Below are 24,466 nucleotides of genomic sequence, written 5' to 3'. Positions count from 1 at the left end.
CTAAAACGGATCACCTCATGGCGTTACTTTGACAAAAGCTTCTGTCTACTTCTCGATCTTTGCAATTTGGTCTGCGGGGCCCAAGGATATACCTACTTTCATCGTCGACTGACTGTCCAGAGCAACTCTGACCGTCGATTTGTTCAGGCTTCGTCGGAGTGGGAGCACTGGGAACTGCGTTTCTTCTTGTGGTTGTCGTGGTAATGACGATGTTGATGATGGTGGTGTTGATGGTGGTGCTCGGGGTGCATGAGGGCGTCGGTTTCCGGTTGATTTTGATGGCCCACCAGAAGGTCCAGGGTACTTCTAGGAAGTACAGGCTGATTGGTGGCTGCTGGCGGGAATGGCGTCGCGACTGGCGACTCGCTTGGCAACGGAACGCAATGCAAAACGTAACATCTCACGGCTGCGAGAATTATACCTGCGACAATCGGGAAAATACTTTGTAGACTTGTACAGAGTGCTCCACGTTTTCACACGCATCAGCAGTGTGTTCCACACGCAAGACTAAGACTAAAATGTAGTACATCAAAAAATCCATGAATGCTTTGTTAAGAGGTTATGAAAAGAAATATGAAATGTGAAAGATATAACGTCGTTCCTCTCAGTTGAATGCAGGTCGATGTTAAGTAGCATAAACATGTAAATTAGGACATGTTTACTGTTTTTGTAATGTTGAGTCTCCATGACTCCATGCTTCTTGTCAGTTGCAAGTATCTGAAAGCATTATTTGGGGAACGCTGAAAGCTACCAATATGTATCCATATCATTACACTTGTGTGCAAGACGTATTACCAAGTGGCTCCATTGAGGGGATGCAATTTTGCGAATGGTACATAAATATTGTAAACAGAGACAATCTTTTGCAATCAAAAGTGCTATGGACTGACGAGGCTACCTTTGCAGGTGAAAGTATATTTAATTCACACAATAATCATGTATGGGCAACTGAGAACCCATATGCTGTGAGAGAAACATCATTTCAGCGTCAATTCAAACGCAGTGTTTGGTTGAGCATATGTGATGATGTTATTTTCTTTCTGAGCTGTTCATGGGAGAATCTATTTCAACGTTTTTAACAAATGATCTCCCGCCATTGTTAGGAGATGTATCTCTATCACTCCTTCAAAATGGCTGGATACAATTGGCTTAATAGACACTATCCCCAACAATGGATTGGTCGATGGTCAGTTTCTTGGTCCCCTAGGTCACCTAACCTTACCCCTTCAGACTTTTACTTATGAGGTATTGTGAAAGAGAAAGTTTACAATACAGAAACACGTTCAAGAGATGAATTAATTGCAAAAATTGCAACCAACATCTATTCCAACATTTATTCCATCGTTACACTTGTGTGCAAAACGTATTACCAAGTGGCTCTATTGAGAGGATGCAATTTTGCGAATGGTACATAAATATTGTAAACAGAGACAATCTTTTGCAGTCAAAAGTGCTATGGACTGACGAGGCTACCTTTACAGGTGAAAGCATATTTAATTCACACAATAATCATGTATGGGCAACTGAGAACCCATATGCTGTGAGAGAAAGATCATTTCAGCGTCAATTCAAACGCAGTGTTTGGTTGAGCATGTGTGATGATGTTATTTCCTTTCTGAGTGGTTCATGGGAGAATCTATTCCAACGTTCTTAACAAATGATCTCCCGCCATTGTTAGAAGATGTATCTCTATCACTCCTTCAAAATGGCTGGATACAATTGGCTTAATAGACACTATCCCCAACAATGGATTGGTCTAGGGTCAGTTTCTTGGTCCCCTAGGCCACCTAAGCTTAACTCTTCAGACTTTTACTTATGAGGCATTGTGAAAGAGAAAGTTTACAATACAGAAACACGTTCAAGAGATGAATTAATTGCAAAAATTGCAACCAACATCTATTCCAACATTTATTCCATCGTTACACTTGTGTGCAAAACGTATTACCAAGTGGCTCTATTGAGAGGATGCAATTTTGCGAATGGTACATAAATATTGTAAACAGAGACAATCTTTTGCAGTCAAAAGTGCTATGGACTGACGAGGCTACCTTTACAGGTGAAAGCATATTTAATTCACACAATAATCATGTATGGGCAACTGAGAACCCATATGCTGTGAGAGAAAGATCATTTCAGCGTCAATTCAAACGCAGTGTTTGGTTGAGCATGTGTGATGATGTTATTTCCTTTCTGAGTGGTTCATGGGAGAATCTATTCCAACGTTCTTAACAAATGATCTCCCGCCATTGTTAGAAGATGTATCTCTATCACTCCTTCAAAATGGCTGGATACAATTGGCTTAATAGACACTATCCCCAACAATGGATTGGTCTAGGGTCAGTTTCTTGGTCCCCTAGGCCACCTAAGCTTAACTCTTCAGACTTTTACTTATGAGGCATTGTGAAAGAGAAAGTTTACAATACAGAAACACGTTCAAGAGATGAATTAATTGCAAAAATAGCAACCAACATCTATTCCAACATTTATTCCATCGTTACACTTGTGTGCAAAACGTATTACCAAGTGGCTCTATTGAGAGGATGCAATTTTGTGAATGGTACATAAATATTGTAAACAGAGACAATCTTTTGCAATCAAAAGTGCTCTGGACTGACGAGGCTATCTTTACAGGTGAAAGCATATTTAATTCACACAATAATCATGTATGGGCAACTGAGAACCCATATGCTGTGAGAGAAAGATCATTTCAGCGTCAATTCAAACACAGTGTTTGGTTGAGCATGTGTGATGATGTTATTTCCTTTCTGAGTGGTTCATAGAGAATCTATTCCAACGTTTTTAACAAATGATCTCCCGCCATTGTGGGAATATGGGTATAATTCGGTTAATAGACATTATCCCCAACAATGGATTGGTCTAGGGTCAGTTTCTTGGTCCCCTAGGTCACCTAACCTTACCCCTTCAGACTTTTACTTATGAGGCATTGTGAAGGAGAAAGTTTACAATACAGAAACACGTACAAGAGATGAATTAATTGCAAAAATGGCACCCAACCTAAGTAAACAATAACTCCAACAGTACGTCGATGCCAAAAGTGCCTCAACAAAGACGGGCCTCACTTTGAAATGGTAACATAGGTACATTCAACAGCGTTTACATTACATTTCATATTTTTCTTCATAACTTCTTAACAAAGTACTTATGGATATTTTGTTATATTACATTTTAGTCTTAGTTTTACTTGCAGAACACACTGCTGAAGTGCTTATGGGAAAAGGATCGCACGCTCACCGAGGAGGAGCAAAACGGTGCCCGCTACGAGGAGAGCAAGTCTATGGTCGGTGGTCGTTGCACCCGGAGCGAGTTGGACCAAGCCAACGACCAGCACCACTGCACCCAACAACAGGCACACCACCACTGCGTGGAGTCCCGATATCTGCCAAAGGCGATGCTATTGTTAAATAATTTTCCATTTTGAATAAGAAAAAATAGTAATTTACGTAAAGTGTTACCTTGCCACATAGATACAATTCGGGTAATGGCTCCAAGTGGTTGTTGTGGCCGTGGGGGCTGGGTGTGGGAGGCGAGCCTTGCGGCGGTGGCATCCATTGGCCACCTAGGTGCAGGGTCAGGTAGAGCTTGCTGGGCCGTTCTAACCTCTTTTCCTGTCGTTTCCGCTCGTGGCGGACCGCCACCGCTGGCATGGCGCCGATCATCCTACAAAACAGTCATAGCTAGTCTACGAATCTTGAAAATATTTATAGTTACAATTTGACGGAAATCAAAGGTAAAATAAAATGTATAATTTTTCTAAATGACAAGTGGAAATTTTCTAATTTTTTATTCTTCGCTTTTTACGCTTTGTATAGCCATTTGTCTGTGATCTAAAACAATGTTGAAAGAGACAATACATTCAATTTTTCGTTTCAGTGCAGGCCATAACGATGTACGTGCTCGAGGCGTGGACTCGAGCGTTTCATTTAATTCCCTGAACCGCGGTATTAGCAAATTTTTAATTCGCGGTATTGGAAAATTTTATGTCGAACGCTGCAACGCACCTGATCCCGTTTTTCCGAGCGTGAAATTATCTGATGCGTGCCAGTTAATCAGTCCGCTCCAATTTCCAATGTTTACACAAGATTTCAGCGTTTATCTTCTCACACGCGTCAAAGTAAAAATGACACGTCGCATTTCAGCCAAAGTGGCGATAATAGTAATTGAGATTAGTTTGCATCTACTCGCGTCGTATCTGATAGCCTAATGGCCCTATCTTTTCGAGCCAACTTGCTATCAAGTTTTCCGTTAATTCATAACAGGGCATTTTGTTACCCACGATTGAAATTAAAGTTCAAAAATTAAAAATCGAGAACAAGTAACAAAATGGAGTCATTTTCATGTTTTATGCTAGGGTCAAAGGGTTCGAATTACTCGGGGTGGATCAGGGAAACAGTCGTTTTTTAACAATACGAAATAACGGCTGCAGTTTCGGCGAGTTCGTGAACCAGGAGACGCTATGAACTTTGGTGACCCCAGGTGACCCCTGAGCCAACCCCGTCGGTCGATACGTCACTATATCCACACCCCGTTACCCGCTGGGCTCGCCAGGTCGCTCGAATGTTCGCTATTTTCATGGGGGTTGCACTACAAAACCTCCCAGAAACCCTTTTTCTCAACAATTATTATCAATTATTAACAATTATATTATTAGAGGATGAAAAATAATTACGAAAATTAAAAAACAACGAAAACATTATTCGTATGACTTCTGTCGAAAGACACATTTTGAAATTTTTATTTGAAACTATTTTTCAAATTTAATTATGTTTATGAAAAATTATTATTACGCAAGATGAGTGAACGAGGATGAAAAATAATTACGAAAGCATTAGTATCCGTATGATTTTGTAACGTTAATTGCCAAAAGACATTTTTTTAAAATTTAGTTGAAACTATTTTTTAAGTTTATCACTAGAACTACTATAATGCAATGGAAATAAGTGTTTGTATATTCTCTTTTAGAAAATTACGATAAATTTTCAAAAATTCAGTCGAATAAATTTTTTATAAATTTTATTAGAAATTACGAATGGGTCATTTTGACTGGTTTGGTAGTTCCAGTGTTAATCATGTTTGTGACAAATTATTATTACGCAAGATGAGTGAACGAGGATGAAAAATAATTACGAAAGCATTAGTATTCGTATGATTTTGTAACGTTAATTTCCAAAAGGCATTTTTTTTAAATTTAGTTGAAACTATTTTTTAAGTTTATCACTAGAACTACTATAATGCAATGGAAATAAGTGTTTGTATATTCTCTTATAGAAAATTACGATAAATTTTCAAAAATTCAGTCGAGTAAATTTTTTATAAATTTTATTAGAAATTACGAATGGGTCATTTTGACTGGTTTGGTAGTTCCAGTGTTAATCATGTTTGTGACAAATTATTATTACGCAAGATGAGTGAACGAGGATGAAAAATAATTACGAAAGCATTAGTATCCGTATGATTTTGTAACGTTAATTGCCAAAAGACATTTTTTTTAAATTTAGTTGAAACTATTTTTTAAGTTTAACACTAGAATTAGAACGACAATTTTCACGGTTACTTGGAAACGTGTAATCACATTTCCAATTCTTCGAAATTTAGAAGAATTCATTGAAAAAAGTTTCATTGGGTAAATTAGAGGATGGTTTAATTAAATTAATTAATTAATGGTTTAATGAAGAAGAAGCGTGATTAAATCGGCAAAACAAGCGTTGCAATGTGAACAATTGACACTTGCGTCGAAATATTGCTAGAAGCTACGTGATAAGAGGGTTGAAACATAACCTTAGTTTCGATCGATCGGTTTAGTTAATAATATTAACGTAAATTGCATAAATGTTGCACTTATTTTGCATATATTATGCATATATTATAGTTTAATAAGCATCCAGTCTATTAGTATTGCCCGTCTGACCGTTTCTCGATGTTTCTACTTGCTCCGCTGCAAGTAGTAGCATCGAGTAATAGTCAGACGCGTCAACAAATAGATTTTCGAAAACAAAGAGACGCCAAACGCGATAAAAAGTGGTTTTATAGAAATATATAATGAAATAATGATTCACTAATAGTTAATGGGACACAAGGGCCAAATATTGCTAGAAGCTACGTGATAAGAGGGTTGAAACATAACCTTAGTTTCGATCGATCGGTTTAGTTAATAATATTAACGTAAATTGCATAAATGTTGCACTTATTTTGCATATATTATGCATATATTATAGTTGAATAAGCATCCAGTCTATTAGTATTGCTCGTCTGACCGTTTCTCGATGTTTCTACTTGCTCCGCTGCAAGTAGTAGCATCGAGTAATAGTCAGACGCGTCAACAAATAGATTTTCGAAAACAAAAAGACGCCAAACGCGATAAAAAGTGGTTTTATAGAAATATATAATGAAATAATGATTCACTAATAGTTAATGGGACACAAGGGCCAAATATTGCTAGAAGCTACGTGATAAGAGGGTTGAAACATAACCTTAGTTTCGATCGATCGGTTTAGTTAATAATATTAACGTAAATTGCATAAATGTTGCACTTATTTTGCATATATTATGCATATATTATAGTTTAATAAGCATCCAGTCTATTAGTATTGCTCGTCTGACCGTTTCTCGATGTTTCTACTTGCTCCGCTGCAAGTAGTAGCATCGAGTAATAGTCAGACGCGTCAACAAATAGATTTTCGAAAACAAAGAGACGCCAAACGCGATAAAAAGTGGTTTTATAGAAATATACAATGAAATAATGATTCACTAATAGTTAAGGGACACGTGAGCCATGATTTAGTATAATATTTGTTATCATTTGTTGATTTTTGATACGATTACATGATTTTCAAATGTTCAATCTCAAAATCATCAAAAATCATTAGGTGTACAAATGAATAATCGAAATAATCTTAAGCAGTTATAAAATCAAGTTTAAAGTCAATAGATTTTCGCGCTCTTTTGCAGTCATATAGTGTTGACGTACAGGGTGCTCGGTGAACCCTGGGAAAAATTTTAATGGGGGATTCTACAGGCCAAAATATAACGAAAATCAAGAATACCAATTTGTTGATGGAGGCTTCGTTAAAAAGTTATTAACAATTAAATTCAAAAATTCCAAATCTTTCTGGAAAAAATATTTTCGGTTGCGGAGGTCCATTACAATCATTTTTGGTGAATAGACATACCCCCGAAATCCTACCCACTTTCGAGAAAAAAATTTGAGTAGGTACAGAAATTTTTAGACGAAATTAAAAAATTTCAAATCACAGTAAAAAAATTAGATATAGTTGCAGGGGTCAATTACAATCATTTTTGGTGAACAGACATACCCTCGAAATCCTAACGACTTTCGAGAAAAAAATTGAAATGTCACGCCAAAATTTCATGCTTATCTTTAAAACGTCATAACTTCTGAACGGATTGAAGGATTTTAATGTTTCAAAAAGCAAATAACGCGTATTTTAGTGAAGAATGTGTACAAATTACAAAAATATTCGAAAAGTTGTTCCTTAACCCCGTAAAGCGAGAAAAGCCCCATAAAAATGGTCCAATTTTCAGACGGCCATAACTCCTAGAATAGTGAATATATTGGATTGAAATTTTGGGGTGAAGTAGATTTTCTGGATACCTACAAAAGAGTATTAGACAACTTTTCTGTAAAGCGTCAAACAAATTTTTAAGAAAAATCGACAGGGGGAAGTCCCTAAATTTTTCGACGAGAAAAAAAAAAATTTCAAATCGTTCTAGAAAAATTATTTTCGGTTGCAGGGGTTAATTACAATCTTCTTTGGCGATTAGACATACCCTCGAAATCCTACACACTTTCGAGAAAAAAATTCGTGCAGGTACAGAAATTTTTTGGCAAAATTAAAAAATTTCAAATCGTTCTAAAAAAAATATTTTTAGCTAGGGGAGTCAATTACAATTATTTTTTATGATTAGATATACCTTCGAAATCCTATGTACTCTCGAGAAAATAATTCCAGTAGGTGGAGAAATTTTTCGTCGAAATTAAAAAGTTTTGAATCATTCTGGAAAAATTGTTTTCGATTGCAGGGGCCCATTACAATCATTTTTGGTCAGTAGATATACCCTCGAAATGGTACGCACTTTCGAGAAAAAAATTCAGGAAGGTGCCTAAATTTTTCGGCAAAATTGAAGAGTTTCAAATCATTCGAAAAAAATTACTTTTAGCTATAGGGGTCAATTAGAATCATTTTTGGTAGTTACACATATCCTCGAAATCCTACGCACTTTCGAGAAAAAAATTCGAGTAGATACAGAAATTTTTCATCAAAATTAAAAAATTTCAAATCGTTCTGGAAAAATTATTTTTGGTTGCAGGGATCAATTACAATCATTTTTTATGAATAGACATACCCTCGAATTCCTAATCATTTTCGAGAAAAAAATTCAGTACTGCCGGAACTTTAAACGTTAATAACATTTAAACGAAGCCTCCATCAACAAATTGGTATTCTTCTTTTTCGTCCTATTTTGGCCTCTAGAATCTCCCGTTAAAATTTTTCCCAAGGGTAGCTGAACACCCTGTATACATAATTCTAATTAAAACGTGTGTTATTTGTCTCTACCATAAAATCCCTCGATGATTTTGAGATTGAAAATTTCAGAATTATGTAGTCATATCAAAAATCAACAAATAATAAAAAAAAATCACACTAAATCACGGCCCATGTGTCCCATTAACTATTAGTGAATCATTATTTCAATGTAGATATATTTGTATAAAACCACTTTTTACCGCGTTTGGCGTGCAATGGCCCCCACTGTGCGTCGTGTGAAACCAACCTCGTGAAACAAACATTAGTACGTGAAAACTAAAAAAGAATCATCCTAATGTAGTTTAAAAGTTCCATTGTGAACTAAGCCGATCAGGAAGCGAGTAGAAAAAATCCAGATAGAACAGCCAAGTTACAAAAGACTGGAGCGTTTCATAAAGATTTATTCTCGAAAAGTCGTGCATTCAGGTGTATATAAGTGGTACAATAGAGAAACGGCATAAGAAAGCTTAATAATTCCTATTCATACAATAGTTGCAGTAATAATAAGTATTGCAATAGTGTACGCAAGAGCTATAATTATAACAATGATAAAGATCGTCACTGCCCACCTTAGCCATCCTCCTCCCTTATATTCGTATTTTAAATCGTGGAGCACATACAATAAGATTACGCGTTAAATTACTCGATCCCAAGGATGCGTTTCGATCCTCTGACCTTGATACACGCTTCTTTCTGCACGCATAAATCCTCCCTCTCGCGCGAGAGGGAACCCCCGAATAAGCAAATCGTTCCCTCTTAGCGTTTCGAATTGTCTCGTTTCCGTCGATTCCCGTCTCAACGAGCATCCTAGAGCGTAGAGCGTGTATCATCGATCTTCGAGGTCTTCGTGGAAACCGTGATCGATTACTCGAAACGTACTCGACGCGACGATACTCCTTTAACTCCTTATTACTTATGACTCCTTATTACTACGAAATTCCGATACGCGAGGGAATTCGTTCCCCTCTCGACACTTTTCCCCCATATCGATCGGTCGAATCGACATACACCGTGCGCGAATTTATTAGAGTCCCTGGGGGACCCCCGGAACACGCGCGAACACGGGTCCTTTCGTCGACCTCGCGCTAGAGTTGGCCAGTAGTAATCAACTACGTTCGTTACTAATCGTATCGATCAAGTAATCATCACAGAGAGTAATCTAATAACATAGCACAACGTTTCTAATCTGTAATAATCATTAATCGCATAACGAATAATTACGCGTATACAATATTTGGCCTAAACCGTGGGAAAAATTTTAATGGGAGATTCTAGAGGCCAAAATAAAACGAAAATCAAGAATAATAATTTTTCAATTAAGGCTTCGTTAAGAAGTTATTAACGTTTAAAGTTGCGTCTGTGAGACGGGAACCGCGCGCGTTGCACACTTTAACTTTAAACGTTAATAACTTTTTAACGAAGCCTTAATTAAAAAATTACTATTCTTGATTTTCGTCTTATTTTGGTCACAAGAATCCCCCACTAAAATTTTTCCCAAGGGTGGTCGAACATCCTATATGTCTAAAGTTCCTTTTCTGTTTTGGCCATGGAAAAATTTTAATGGGTGATTCTAGAGGCCAAAATAAGACGAAAATCAAGAATAATAATTTTTCAATTAAGGCTTCGCTAAGAAGTTATTGACGTTTAAAGTTGCGTCTGTGAGACGGGAACCGTGCGCGTTGCACACTTTAACTTTAAACGTTAATAACTTTTTAACGAAGCCTCGATCAACAAATTACTATTCTTGATTATCGCCTTATTTTGGCCTCTAGAATCACCCATTAAAATTTTCCCCACGGTTTAGACCAAACACCCTGTATAAAAACGAAATTTAATATTCTCTACCGGTACCCGTTGGCAAAAGGAGTTTTTTTTTTCGTACAATACACGTCGTTGTCATTTTCAACTCCTGACGAGAGATTATTGTCGTATGCAACAATAATAAATTATCAGACAAAATATTTGAAAGCAACCTATACACTTGCACAGTAAAGGAAAGTAAATAATTTGTTTGAAAAATGCGTAAATAATGTTTTAAAAAGTGTAATGCTATATTTAATTAATCGTGACCCTCGATTACTTCTCCAACTCAGTGATCAGTGATTATCGATTATTTAATAATCAGTAATCACGATCAATAGCATGATTTCACTTAGATTACGTTTTTCCAACTCTATTTCATACAGTGATTATGGTCGAGGTGGAAAACTTGTCGATATTAGTATTAGTGTTTGTGTATATAATTATGATTTATAATGACAAGATTTTTTCATACTTGGTTACTTTTATAGCAGTTCCATTTTTACAAATAACCTAAAAATATTATAAATATATAAACATAACCACTATCATTTATTTCTCCTTTTTTGCTTTTAACAACGAAAATTATGATAGTAATTAATACGTTGTTTGAATCCAAGAGAATTGAAGCTAGCGATTTTAAATGAATTTTAACAGTTACTTGTTTCTATCCAATAACTCTTACTAATGAAAATGACGTTAATTGATATGGTTTCGTTTCGTTTCAAAACGCCAGCTTCGATTCTCTCGAATGTCAAACGAATATTAATCACTATCAACAAAGTGTGATCGATTCCAAACGCAATTAGTAATACTGTAGCATTAAACTCAACATACGTAATTTTTTAATCGGTGCTACAATTAGGACATTTTTTAAATGAAATTGATACTGATTTTGTCGTAAATTTCAAAAAAAAAAAATTCCTTTTCAAAGGTGAAGTCGTCTAGATAGCTTGTAGATGTCTTTTAACACGCCAAATTGATTATACCTCGACCATAACCGAATCACCGATTTGCAAAGCGTGTTCGTTAATTAGAACTCGAGTAATTCTTTCCTCGAGCCTCGAATTCGCAATCGCGAGGAAAAGAATAGTCGAGCGACCGATAGAATTCCGTACAAGTCTTGATGAAATTCCTCGCAGAATGTTCTGTGCTCGAGGCTCCCTTCGACGCCTTCGACGCCATCTTTCTTATTTCCGGCGATGACCAAGATATTTCGTTATGAACGTTGAACGTTCGTTGAAACAAAAAAACTTTACAATCAAGCGATAGACGAATGTGCGTAAATTAGAAAAAGCAATACAAGCCACAGCTGTGCATTTGCTATACGTAATACAGTAACGAGCAAAACTGAACACCCAAACGACATTTTAACAAAATTAATTTTTTATCCAACGCTTGCATATTAGAATACAAAGAAGACAAAATACTTAGTATTATCTACAATCTTCTGGCTTCTCAAAACAAATTTAACATTTGTGATACCATTATTATTTCGTTTCGCACTGAAATGCCTAGAGGCGTTGTCATGTTGGAATACATCATCATACTCTGGTACCAGCATATTTTCAATTGTTTCTACTAAATTTTTTTCTAAAATATCCTTATACGTATACTGGTTCACCATACCTTCTATTCGATGTGCTGAACCTACACCGTACGCAGTAATACACCTCCACACTGTAAGCGAACTAACACCAAATTTCATTGTTTGCTACACATGACAAGGTAAAAGAGATTCGTCTTGCTTTTCCAACACCAACAACATCCATCCGATGAAATTCAATTGATTTTTGATTCGTTGGAAATAATTACTTTTTTTCTTTGCTCCATATTCCAGCTTAAATGTTTTTTTGACAAATTCAGACAGGCTTCAACATTCTTTTGTGATAGGGCAGATATATTTTTTTCTCAATTGCTGTGAAATTAGCTTCATTTAATGCTCTTTGAGCTGTCCACCTACTAGTTGCCTTTCCAGCATCGCTTTCTAATAGCTTCGCAGACATTGATGCCATCGTTGCAATTTCTGAAGTAACGTATCTTGTCAATCTTCTCTTGTTCTGACAAGATAATAATTTTGGATGGTCTCCAGAAGATGCAGGAACTTCATTACATTTTCTCTGCATTTTACGTACAACACCCTGACTAACAGCAAATTTTCTAGCAATTACTTGCGTCGATAAACTCAATTTTAATTGGAAAATGATATTATTCTTTATATCTTTATATTAACTGGCAAAACCGTGGCACGCCAAATGAATACTACACTTTATTAATTTGAACATAAAGCTTATTCTTCTAAATTTACATTTAAACACTTGTAACTCTAGTCCAACGTAACACTTCAGAAGAAGAGGACGTACACGTGGTGATACCCCGTATTTATACTTGTCTGATCCCCACCAGGGATACCAACTGCTTGCAACTAGTGTTGGGATGCGGTGATTTTTATTCCAACACTTTAGATAATGCTTCCATGACGTTATATTGATGACATTCTATTGCACCAGAGTATTGCAAAAATGTAGTATTAAGTATGTTTAAACGTACTCAAGCAATTATCAAGGTTAACTCTTTGGGGCATGCTGGGATTAAAAGCGTCCCACCTTTTTGATGCACCGTGATGCATGATGGGACATTTTTAGTTCCACCTCCTAACCCAGACCTAAAAAAGTATTTTTGCTAAAATGTCGCATCTGTGTTCAGTTTTGCTCCTCGCTGTATATGAAAATTATCTCGAGGGAGTGAAACTTTGTAATTCGGGTGTCGATAGCGTTGTAAAAACTATCAAAAACTTGTAAATGTTTCCTCGAAGGGACCTTCGATCACAGCACCGACATCATTTCCGTAAAAGCTCGAAGCTTTTAGGGTGTACGAGTGTGCGCATGGTACTATGTTTAAAGTAATCGTACCACTTATTTTAGGACATTTCTGTAACCCGCAATTAATATGTTACCCTTAACCTTAATATAGTCCCATCTCCTATCGACGAGTAGATATATGCGTGTATATATATGTATATGTATATACATATATAACAGGAAATCTGTCGTGCATTAAAAATTCATTACAATATACAGCAATAAAAAAGTTACGATCCATACAATGTAGAATAAGTTCGCTTCCGGAGAAGATAAATAGATCTTTAAATAAACACGAGATAAGTACACAGGTATACCTATCGTTAAAGTTAATTTGCAGTTTCTTCAGCCTTTCAGTTTCGAAGGAATGCAACGAGTAAACAAATCGTCCAAAACGTGACGTTTCTATCAAATAATAATACAAATCAACCAACGCAATTATACAAGTTTAATTACTTGCATTAAACAGTTGAACGTGGGGGTAATAAAAAAGAATGTTGGTAACTTGGAACTATTCTAGACAAAATGAATTTTTAATATAAAAATTTAATAAATATTTAACGGATAATAAACTTTCAATCAAGGCAGGCTAAAACGGTTTCTGTTGATTAGATTCGACGCGTTATTGCGATAGGAAATTATATTTTAGGTTAGAAAGCGTTAATCAGTATAACCAATTAAATTTAATTAACCGACAAATGTAAAAAAAAAATATTAAAATCTTCGACGTTCGAACGTGATTCGTGGTACGTTCAAAGGGCATTATTTTTTACCGCAATGTACGTAAATAAAATAGAATTGCGTTTATTGGTTGTTGAACCGAGAAAGCGACGCGCGCCATTACACAGAGAATGTACGATATCTCCTTTACCCTGGCTTTTACGATAAAAAAGTAAAGAACAAAAGTTGTCGGAAATTAAATTTTAAAGTTTGATTGTCCTTTAGGTATTTTCGATAGAATCGATCGTAACCGAGCCATCGACATGTCAATACTGCGAATGACCTTGCGAAAGCTGTTGCAAATATTAAATGGAATCACGTTCGACAAAATATTTTTAAACCAAGAAAATCGGTAAAAAGATCGTTGATCGAAAACAACCGGTTCCCTTCAACACCGAAAAAGCCACGGGAGGAATATGAAACACATCGTAAAAGGCACTTTCACTCAACATTCGATCGAACCGAATCGTCGCCGCTTCTTTTCGCTTCGTTTACGATCCGATTCGCGAACAACACTTTTCCTCTTTCTCTCTCACTCTCTCAGCATTGCAAGAGCATACAAAAAGTTGGAATTTGCGAAAACTCGGGACACCAATTCTTTCTTTCCTTTCACTCTCACTCTCTCTCTCTCTCTCTCTCTCTCTTTGTTTCTCGCTAATAAACACACGGGTGTCCCGATTCAAAAAAGGTTTCTTGAGATGTATAATAATATATGTATGTATATGTACAGAGTAAGATTTCTCGAAAGAACATTATTCACGTTTCCTCGGTATATGAGTTTCATTAATTTTTTCATTGGATCACAGAATGGTAGCGCCCGAGCGTGGCAATTTTCTTGTTAAAGGCATTCGAAAACGACCAGGGACGAGCGACTCTCGTCTCTAAACGAGACATTTCGTACGTTTAACATTCCTTTACGCTCACACGATGAGTGAAAAAGAATGACCATTTAACTTTCAGCAATTTTCACCTTTACGAATCTATAATGATCCCAGCAGTAAAAACGAATAATAAGGTCGTCGTTTGGGGCCGAGATTGTGGGTGTAAACGGAGCTTAACGCGACGAAACGTAGAATCGGATCGTTTTCGAAGTACCTCGCCGTCTAAAGCTAGCATACGTAATTAAATACCCAAGGTATTATAAAATGGAATATAGCATATTAAACTTACGGACTATCTTAACGGTACTACGCTATGTCAGTCACTGGACACTCGGTGTTCCCCAATAAGCAATCTTGGAACGCCAAAGAACAGATCGCCTTTGTTTAACAATTCTTGCTGCAAGTGAAAAAATTGAAAAATTCAAATGTGACCTTGAATCAAATTTGACAAACGATGGATCCATCGATGGAGCATCGGAAAGAAACATTCTGTGCCAAATTTCAACCTTCTACCTTATTCGGAAGGGTAGTTATAGGGACAATCCGGATCAGCGAGTTTGTGCCTGTTTCTCCTATTTAATCGAGTACGAAAATTATGAAAAAAATCTGGTGAATTGCGGTTATTGAGACACGTGTTAGAGAATTTTTTCCGATTTTTCGATTCGAAATTCTAGGCGTGAAAAATTAAAAACGCAGGAAAATACCGATTTCGTACTGAAGCTTTACAGACACTAGATTTATATAATTACTGTAAATGCATGTTGTCATTGGTGATGTCCCTGAATTTTTTCCGATTTTTCGATTCGAAATTCTAGGCGTGAAAAATTAAAAACGCAGGAAAATACCGATTTCGTACTGAAGCTTTAGAGACACTAGATTTATATAATTACTGTAAATGCACGTTGTCATTGGTTATGCCCCAGAATTTTTTCAGATTTTTCGATTCGAAATTCTAGGCGTGAAAAATTAAAAACGCAAAAAAACGCAGGAAAATACCGATTTCGTACTGAAGCTTTACAGACACTAGATTTATATAATTACTGTAAATGCACGTTGTCATTGGTTATGCCCCAGAATTTTTTCCGATTTTTCGAATCGAAATTGTAGGCGTAAAAAATTAAAGACGCAAAAAAATACCGATTTCATACTGAAGCTTTAGAGACACCAGATTTATATAATTACTGTAAATGCACGTTGTCATTGGTTATGCCCCAGAATTTTTTCAGATTTTTCAAATCGAAATTGTAGGCGTGAAAAATTAAAAACGCAGGAAAATACCGATTTCGTACTGAAGCTTTAGAGACACTAGATTTATATAATTACTGTAAATGCTTGTTATCATTGGTTATGCCCCAGAATTTTTTCCGATTTTTCGATTCGAAATTGTAAGTGTGAAAAATTAAAAACGCAAAAAAACGCCGGAAAATACCGATTTCGTACTGAAGCTTTCGAGACACTAGATTTATATAATTACTGTAAATGCACGTTGTCATTGGTTATGCCCCAGAATTTTTTCAGATTTTTCAAATCGAAATTGTAGGCGTGAAAAATTAAAAACGCAGGAAAATACCGATTTCGTACTGAAGCTTTAGAGACACTAGATTTATATAATTACTGTAAATGCACGTTGTCATTGGTTATGCCCCAGAATTTTTTCAGATTTTTCAAATCGAAATTGTAGGCGTGAAAAATTAAAAACGCAGGAAAATACCGATTTCGTACTGAAGCTTTAGAGACACTAGATTTATATAATTACTGTAAATGCATGTTGTCATTGGTGATGTCCCTGAATTTTTTCAGATTTTTCGATTCGAAATTCTAGGCGTGAAAAATTAAAAACGCAAAAAAACGCGGAAAAATACCGATTTCGTATTGAAGCTTTCGAGACACTAGATTTATATAATTACTGTAAATGCTTGTTATCATTGGTTATGCCCCAGAATTTTTTCCGATTTTTCGATTCGAAATTGTAAGTGTGAAAAATTAAAAACGCAAAAAAACGCAGGAAAATACCGATTTCGTACTGAAGCTTTACAGACACTAGATTTATATAATTACTGTAAATGCACGTTGTCATTGGTTATGCCCCAGAATTTTTTCCGATTTTTCGAATCGAAATTGTAGGCGTAAAAAATTAAAGACGCAAAAAAATACCGATTTCATACTGAAGCTTTAGAGACACCAGATTTATATAATTACTGTAAATGCACGTTGTCATTGGTTATGCCCCAGAATTTTTTCAGATTTTTCAAATCGAAATTGTAGGCGTGAAAAATTAAAAACGCAGGAAAATACCGATTTCGTACTGAAGCTTTAGAGACACTAGATTTATATAATTACTGTAAATGCATGTTGTCATTGGTGATGTCCCTGAATTTTTTCAGATTTTTTGATTCGAAATTCTAGGCGTGAAAAATTAAAAACGCAAAAAAACGCGGAAAAATACCGATTTCGTATTGAAGCTTTCAAGACACTAGATTTATATAATTACTGTAAATGCTTGTTATCATTGGTTATGCCCCAGAATTTTTTCCGATTTTTCGATTCGAAATTGTAAGTGTGAAAAATTAAAAACGCAAAAAAACGCAGGAAAATACCGATTTCGTACTGAAGCTTTACAGACACTAGATTTATATAATTACTGTAAATGCACGTTGTCATTGGTTATGCCCCAGAATTTTTTCCGATTTTTCGAATCGAAATTGTAGGCGTAAAAAATTAAAGACGCAAAAAAATACCGATTTCATACTGAAGCTTTAGAGACACCAGATTTATATAATTACTGTAAATGCACGTTGTCATTGGTTATGCCCCAGAATTTTTTCAGATTTTTCAAATCGAAATTGTAGGCGTGAAAAATTAAAAACGCAGGAAAATACCGATTTCGTACTGAAGCTTTAGAGACACTAGATTTATATAATTACTGTAAATGCATGTTGTCATTGGTGATGTCCCTGAATTTTTTCAGATTTTTCGATTCGAAATTCTAGGCGTGAAAAATTAAAAACGCAAAAAAACGCGGAAAAATACCGATTTCGTATTGAAGCTTTCGAGACACTAGATTTATATAATTACTGTAAATGCTTGTTATCATTGGTTATGCCCCAGAATTTTTTCCGATTTTTCGATTCGAAATTGTAAGTGTGAAAAATTAAAAACGCAGGAAAATACCGATTTCGTACTGAAGCTTTAGAGACACCAGATTTATATAATTACTGTAAATGCATGTTGTCATTGGTTACGTCCCTGAAATTTTTCATTAAAGGGAATACAAAAATTCAAAGTATAAGTTGCTTTTTCACGCGAAAAACGCCGAAAAAATCGATTTTTGATTTTTGTTACTACGGCGTACCATGCCAAAAAATCTGAAAAAATTCAAGGACATAACCAATGACAATACGCATTTACAGTAATTATATAAACCTAGTGTCTCGAAAGCTTCAATACGAAAACGATATTTTTCTGCATTTTTAATTTTTCACGCCTAGAATTTCGAATCGAAAAATCGGAAAAAATTCACAAACACGTGTCTCAATAACCGCAATGCACCAGATTTTTTACGTAATTTTCGTATTCGATTAAATAGGGGAAACAGGCACAAATTCGCTAATCCGAATTTTGCGGAATAACTACCCTTCCGAACAAGATAGAGGGTTGAAATTAGGCACAGAGTGTTTTTCTTTGATGCCCTATTGATGGATCCATCGTTTATCAAATTTGGTTCAAGGGCACATTTGACCCCCTTATGATACCCTTTAACGTCGAGTGTGCGTGGACAAAGAATGAACCTAGGAAAGTAATTTTCAACTTTAATCGCAGCTCCCTAACTTCACGCCAAAGAACAGATCGCCTTTGTGTAACAATTCTTACAACAAGAATTGAAAAAATTCTTGCAAATTCAATGCAACGTGAAAGGACCCCGCACAGATAATGTTCAAATTTAATGTCCTAATTTTCAAAGTTATGGAAATCGAGTCTAAATTTAACAAATTTCTTGAAAAAAAAATTATTTCTCATGATTTTTCAGTGATATTGTTAAATTAAAGATTTTATTATTTAAAATATTTTCTTCGTTGATTTTAGTCAGCTCTCGAGGTTTTTAAATCATTCATCTTCTTTTGTTCCTCGAATGCAACCCCCTTGCACCCCTAATTTTCAAACTCACGGAAATCGAGTTTAAATTTGAAAATGGCCCCCGGTTAAATTAGCTGAACTTTTGATACGATATAGTTCATGATGTCTTGATGAAAAGTTCCAATGGGCCCAAGCTCGTAAATTGAACAGTTTCCGAGATACGGGGGGATCAAAAGTCAATAATAGTGCGCTTTATTCTAGACTACCACGTTTGACCATATTTGAGTGCAAGAAGCACTGTTGTACACTGTCCATTTATTTGACCCTTTAAAACTCAGTAGTTGTACTGTGGGCCCTTAAATATTACCCCTTGACCCCCTGACCCTCAGACTCCCATTCAGGAGTCAAAATAAAAAAATGCTAAAAAGGTAAAAAATGGTTCTCTTTTTCAGTGTACAAACATGAAACACCGTCGACATTAGCATCAGTGTGCACCACGAGGAGGTTGCTCGATCGGATTTTGCACACCACGTGGCCCCAAAGAGGGCCGTTTTTATAGTTCTCTCTATTCGACCATAAGAACCTCAACATTCATATTGTCTCGATGGTCTCTATCAGCGTCATCTCTGGTCGTATTTAGAAGATCGCCATCCGAATATTTGACACGCCTTCGATGACGAGCAAATCCTAAAAACCTTAAAACACTTGCAATATGCAGTAGTAACCATTCATTACTTCCTCTTCCAGTTCCAGTTCATTTTTTGGGAACGTGAGAAATAAGAATTCGATGTTTGGTACGATTCCGAAATCGTGAATAAACTTTCAGTCTTCCAAGGCTGTTATCTACCAACGAAGCGTCAATTTGCGCTGATAGAGGGCATCGAGACAATATGAATGTTGAGATTGTTATGGACAAATAGAGGGAACTATAAAAACGGCCCATTTCAGGGCCTCATGGCGCACCTTTTACCTTTTTGGTGTTTTTTCACAGGGTCACAACTTCTTAGACTCAAGTATGCTCAAACGTGGTAGTCCAAGGCGCACTATTATTGCCATTTGACCCCCCCTGTATCTCGAAAACTGTTCAATTTACGAGCTTGGGCTCATAGGAACTTTTCATCGAGACATCATGAGCTACATACATCGTATCAAAAGTTCAGCTAATTTAACCGGGGGGGCCATTTTCCATAATATCTGTGCTGGGTCCTTTAACGTCGTTTGAGGACGCCGCGCGCGAAACCAAAGAATGAATCCAGGAACGGAATTTTCAACATTAATCGCAGTTCCCCAAAGAACAGACCACCTTTGTCTAACAATTCTTGCAACAAGAATCGAAAAAATTCTTGCAAATTCAACGCAACGTGAAATTCAACGTCCAGAATGCGAGGACGCCAGGCACGAAACCAAGGAATGAACGGAATTTTCAACTATAATCGCAGTTCCCCCATTTTGGAAACTTCTACAACGACGTTTAAAAATGATTCTTTGGCAAGGAAACATACAACAAAACAGACTACGAGCGCTATGCAAAAGCACGTTTACTTAAATTACTTGGAATGTATCGAGTACGCTGATGCTACCCTCCTAGTTGAAATACAAATTAACGGTAACTGGAGGAGCAACTAGGCGATATGAACAAGGAAAAGATGATCAGCAAGTGCAATGACTGATATCGAACCCGCGAACGTCGGTGAAATTTCCTTAAACGTTAAAGGACATTCGTTTCGATAAGTTGTGCTTCTAAAGACACGTGGGCCCCGAGCGTGGGCCCCGACCGCGGGCCCTCATTACCGATATAACTATTAAGTATAATGAGTACGTTGGCGTCGAAAAAATTCATCCGTAGATCCCATAAACGTCTACCGATCGAATACAGACGATCGATCGATCGGTTCGATCATTGATATCCTCGTCGACTTCGTTCCATCCTCGTCATCCTCATCGATCCTCCTAAATCCTCGATAATTCTCTACCGTTCCTCTCGAATTAATTAAATCTTGGTCCTTGGGTGCATTTTGCTTCTTTTTCTCATCCATAAGTCGACAATTCTCGGACAATTCTCGATTACACCTACTTCGCGCGGTCTCTCAAAGGATCAGATCTGATCGCAGAGTTTAGAACTTTCGCGAAAGCTTCGATGGACGAACATTTTTATCAATTTCGTTTCCCTCGTGGATCAACAGAAGCGTCGAATTTGCGTCGACCAAGTTATCGAGACCACCCCGCAGCTGGGCGAACTGAATGCAATGGCGCAACAACGATCTCGCCCCGTAATTCGTCGCGGAAATTGATTTTCTAGCGTCGACGTCCAAAGACTTGTTCCTCCGGCACATAAAAGGACATCTTGTGCTCGGTATCGCTCCGACTGGACTTCCTGGCAGGAAATTGCCTCGAGTGGAATTACATTTGGCGCGAGCAATTGCCGATCAAACATAAATCCTTCAACGACACCCTCGATCTCGTCGAAACTCTGAAACCCCATTCAGATTTTCCAGATCCAAAGAGTCAATTTTGATCTCGATAACTTGCAGTCCACGTATGTACCTCGACAGGCTAGAAGACGATTGGAAAGTTCCGGGAAAAACAAGGTCCTCGTACAGATCGAAGATCAAACACGCGGAATGCGGTTGTCGTGTTTGGTCTAAAAAGTTCAAAAATAGTCTTAACGATCGAAGATCAAAGCTCTGGCTCAGCTAGTCGCGCCTCGCGATCCAACAATCCGGTGTAAACCAGCCATTCGTTTCTTCCCTCTTCTCGAACTAACTCGAAAACGATTGTTAAGCGCACACCGTCGAGCAGGATCGACGCGTGAAAAAGGTAAGAAAGCGCACCGAATTCGCACTCGAGACCTCGTCGTACGTAGGTGAACGATTCGAAGGACCCCCTGATTAGATCCTGGATACGTAAAGGGGTCGATGGGCCTGCTGGGGGTTCCCGTTCTGCTTGGAGTATCGAGGGTTCTGCAACAGTTCTCTGGTCTCGCTGGGTGAGCCAGGACTCAGACTATTGGTGGTCGACGTTTCGACGCGATCGCTGATGATCTCCTCCTCGGTGATCTGCTCGAGGTAGAGGGCCGAGGGGACGACCTGGTGGTCCCCGTTCATCGTGGGTGGCGGCGAGTAAGCGGGTGGAGGGCTCCTAGGCGGTGACGTCGAGTCCTTCTCGTTCTCCGTCTCGATGGATGCGCTGGAGGCCACCTGCTGCATCTGCCTCGCTCTTCTGGCGTGTCTGGTGGTCAGTCCCCCGGTCTCCGCGTCCCTCTCCAGCCTGTGCCCCGACCTGGACCTGGTCAGCTGCCTCTGCACGTACTCCTCCAGGTCGTTCTCCTCCTTCTTGGCGATCACTCGGTTCAGGATGATGAGAAACACGCCCACCAAGATGGCGAACAGCCCAATGGCAACAAGCTCGTTCCACCAGCCGCCTGACGCCTTGGTGCCCCACTGGGCCAAGTCACCCGGCAGCAGACCGCTCATGAGGAGGAACGCGCCGAGGACCAGGAACACCACGCCGATGTGGAGCATCCCGATCGACGTCACCACCTTCGTGTCCAGCATCCCCTGGCCGGCTGAACGGCTCGAGTGACCGGACTTGTGCTGCCTGGGCTGATGGTCCAAGGAACCTGTCGACGCCCTCGGCGATGTCAACCCGCTCTCGCCCGACTGGGCGCTGTAACGGCGCTCGCGGGCACGACGCTGCTCGTCACGGCGCTTTCTCTGACGCTTGATGGCCAGCGCCGAGTGCAATCCAACCGCGTGCATCCTGCAACACCGGAAAGACAACCCTTGGCTCAGTCAATTCTCTACCAGACAGATCTCTACGCCCCCGGGGTACCACTCTAACGGATCTATTCGTTACATGCATCGAGTCAACCAAACACCACCCATCGTTTCAACCACCGAGCTATTTATTTATCAGTTAACTTGCCCGTCTATCTCACGCAGCTTTCCCTCGCTAGCCGGGCAACTTTTCTCGACCCTAAACACGGTGTACAGGGTTCATTCACAGGGTTCACAGGATGCACTGCGACGGAATCACGCGCCAACGGATTACCAAGCAATTTCCATTGGTGTCCTCGGGCCTGTGAACGTTTCTTCTTGCTCGCCATAGTCAGACATCGAGTCTCCAATCGAAACAATTCGAAACGTTACCGTCTCAAGCCCGCCTCACGGCTGTTTCTATGTGTTACCCCTAAAAATTTATCAGACTCTCCCCATTGTTCCAACAAAGGAATCACGACCAACTAAGCGAACCGAGCTCGATCGAATAATTTTGTAATAATAGCGTGGAACGTCGGGGGTTGGGAATTTTAAATTTTATTTCACGACGTTCCCGTCCATAGTAATAGCGTTACCATGGCTTTTAAGGGCTGCAATTTCTACACTTGAGTCGAAATTACGTCGAAAAAAGATTGTCAACGTCGCCCACGAGCCTCGCAACCGCCAAGTTAGATCGTTGTTTAGCGACTTTATAGACAGTAATTTCTTTTCGATGCACTCCTGCGCCTCGAAACGACGTTTCCTTTACGTCGAGGAAATTCCAGTCGCGAGACAAATGTGTCCCCCGGTTTCCTCGCGCGTCCTCTGGCGTTGTCGTTGCTCTAATGGAGGATCGACAATGGTTCTCTCTCGAGGCTTTCTGGAGATGTTACACCCCCCTGAGCTACGTTTCGTGTTGACACGTGCCTCCGGAAGGTACGCCCTATTTTCTCTGACACCGAACCGACTCGGAACGTCGTTAAACACGCGAAAGGAATTCTTTTGCAGAAATTAACCCCTTTTTTTCAAGAAATTTGTAGATAAACTTTGGTTCCAGAAGGGTGAATTTGTATCATTTTTTAAATATACTCTGGAAAAAATTTTAATGGGAGATTCTGGAGGCCAAAATGAGACGAAAATCAAGGATACCGATTTGTTGATTGAGGCTTCTTTAAAAAGTTATGGAAACATTTCCGGTCCCACGGTATATTTTTGGTAAAGAAATTTTTTTCTCGAAAGTGTGTGGGATTTTGGGAGTGTGTCTGTTCACCAAAAATGCTTGCAATTGACCTTTGTAATTAAGTATAATTTTTTTAGTATGATTTGAAATTTTTTAATTTCGTCTAAAAATTTCTGTACCTACGCGAATTTTTTTCTCGAAAGTGGTTAGGATTTCGGGGGTATGTGTATTCACCAAAAATGATTGCAATTGACCCCTGCAACCGAAAATAATTTTTCTAGAACGATTTGAAATTTTTTTTTTTCTCGTCGAAAAATTTAGGGACTTCCCCTTGTCGATTTTTCTTAAAAATTTGTTTTTCATTTTTATTAAATTTGTTTGAAGGTCTACAGAAAAGTTGTCTAATACTTTTTTGTAGGTATCCATGAACTCTACTTCCCCCCAAAATTTCAATCCAATATATTCACTATTCTAGGAGTTATGGTCGTCTGAAAATTGGACCATTTTTATGGGGCTTTTCTCGCTTTACGGGGTTAAGGAACAACATTTCGAATATTTTTGTAATTTGTACATATTCTTCACTAAAATACGAGTTATTTGCTTTTTGAAACATTAAAATCCTCCAATCCGT

General features: G+C 38.0%; 1 protein-coding gene across 2 annotated transcripts in view; it reads right to left on the bottom strand.

Moving 5' to 3' along the window:
- The window catches only part of LOC122403024, a 67,296-nt gene continuing 42,830 nt past the window's right edge, over positions 1–24,466 (bottom strand). The window contains exons 2-4 of one of the 2 annotated variants that reach the window (XM_043406301.1): positions 3,474–3,678; positions 3,253–3,397; positions 1–421 (exon numbers count right to left, since the gene is read on the bottom strand). In XM_043406301.1, the coding sequence (XP_043262236.1) occupies positions 144–421; positions 3,253–3,397; positions 3,474–3,677 (627 nt within the window). In that variant the 5' untranslated portion in view covers position 3,678 and the 3' untranslated portion in view covers positions 1–143. Of the gene's footprint in view, positions 422–3,252; positions 3,398–3,473; positions 3,679–19,102; positions 22,660–24,466 lie in introns of those variants that run through there. The other variant, XM_043406300.1, reaches the window with a different exon arrangement.

Source organism: Colletes gigas, unplaced genomic scaffold (assembly GCF_013123115.1).
Source record: "Colletes gigas isolate AHSC1104 unplaced genomic scaffold, ASM1312311v1 Colletes_gigas_Sc00043, whole genome shotgun sequence".
NCBI classification, from domain to species: Eukaryota; Metazoa; Arthropoda; class Insecta; order Hymenoptera; family Colletidae; genus Colletes; species Colletes gigas.
This window is presented reverse-complemented; position numbering and strand designations above follow the sequence as displayed.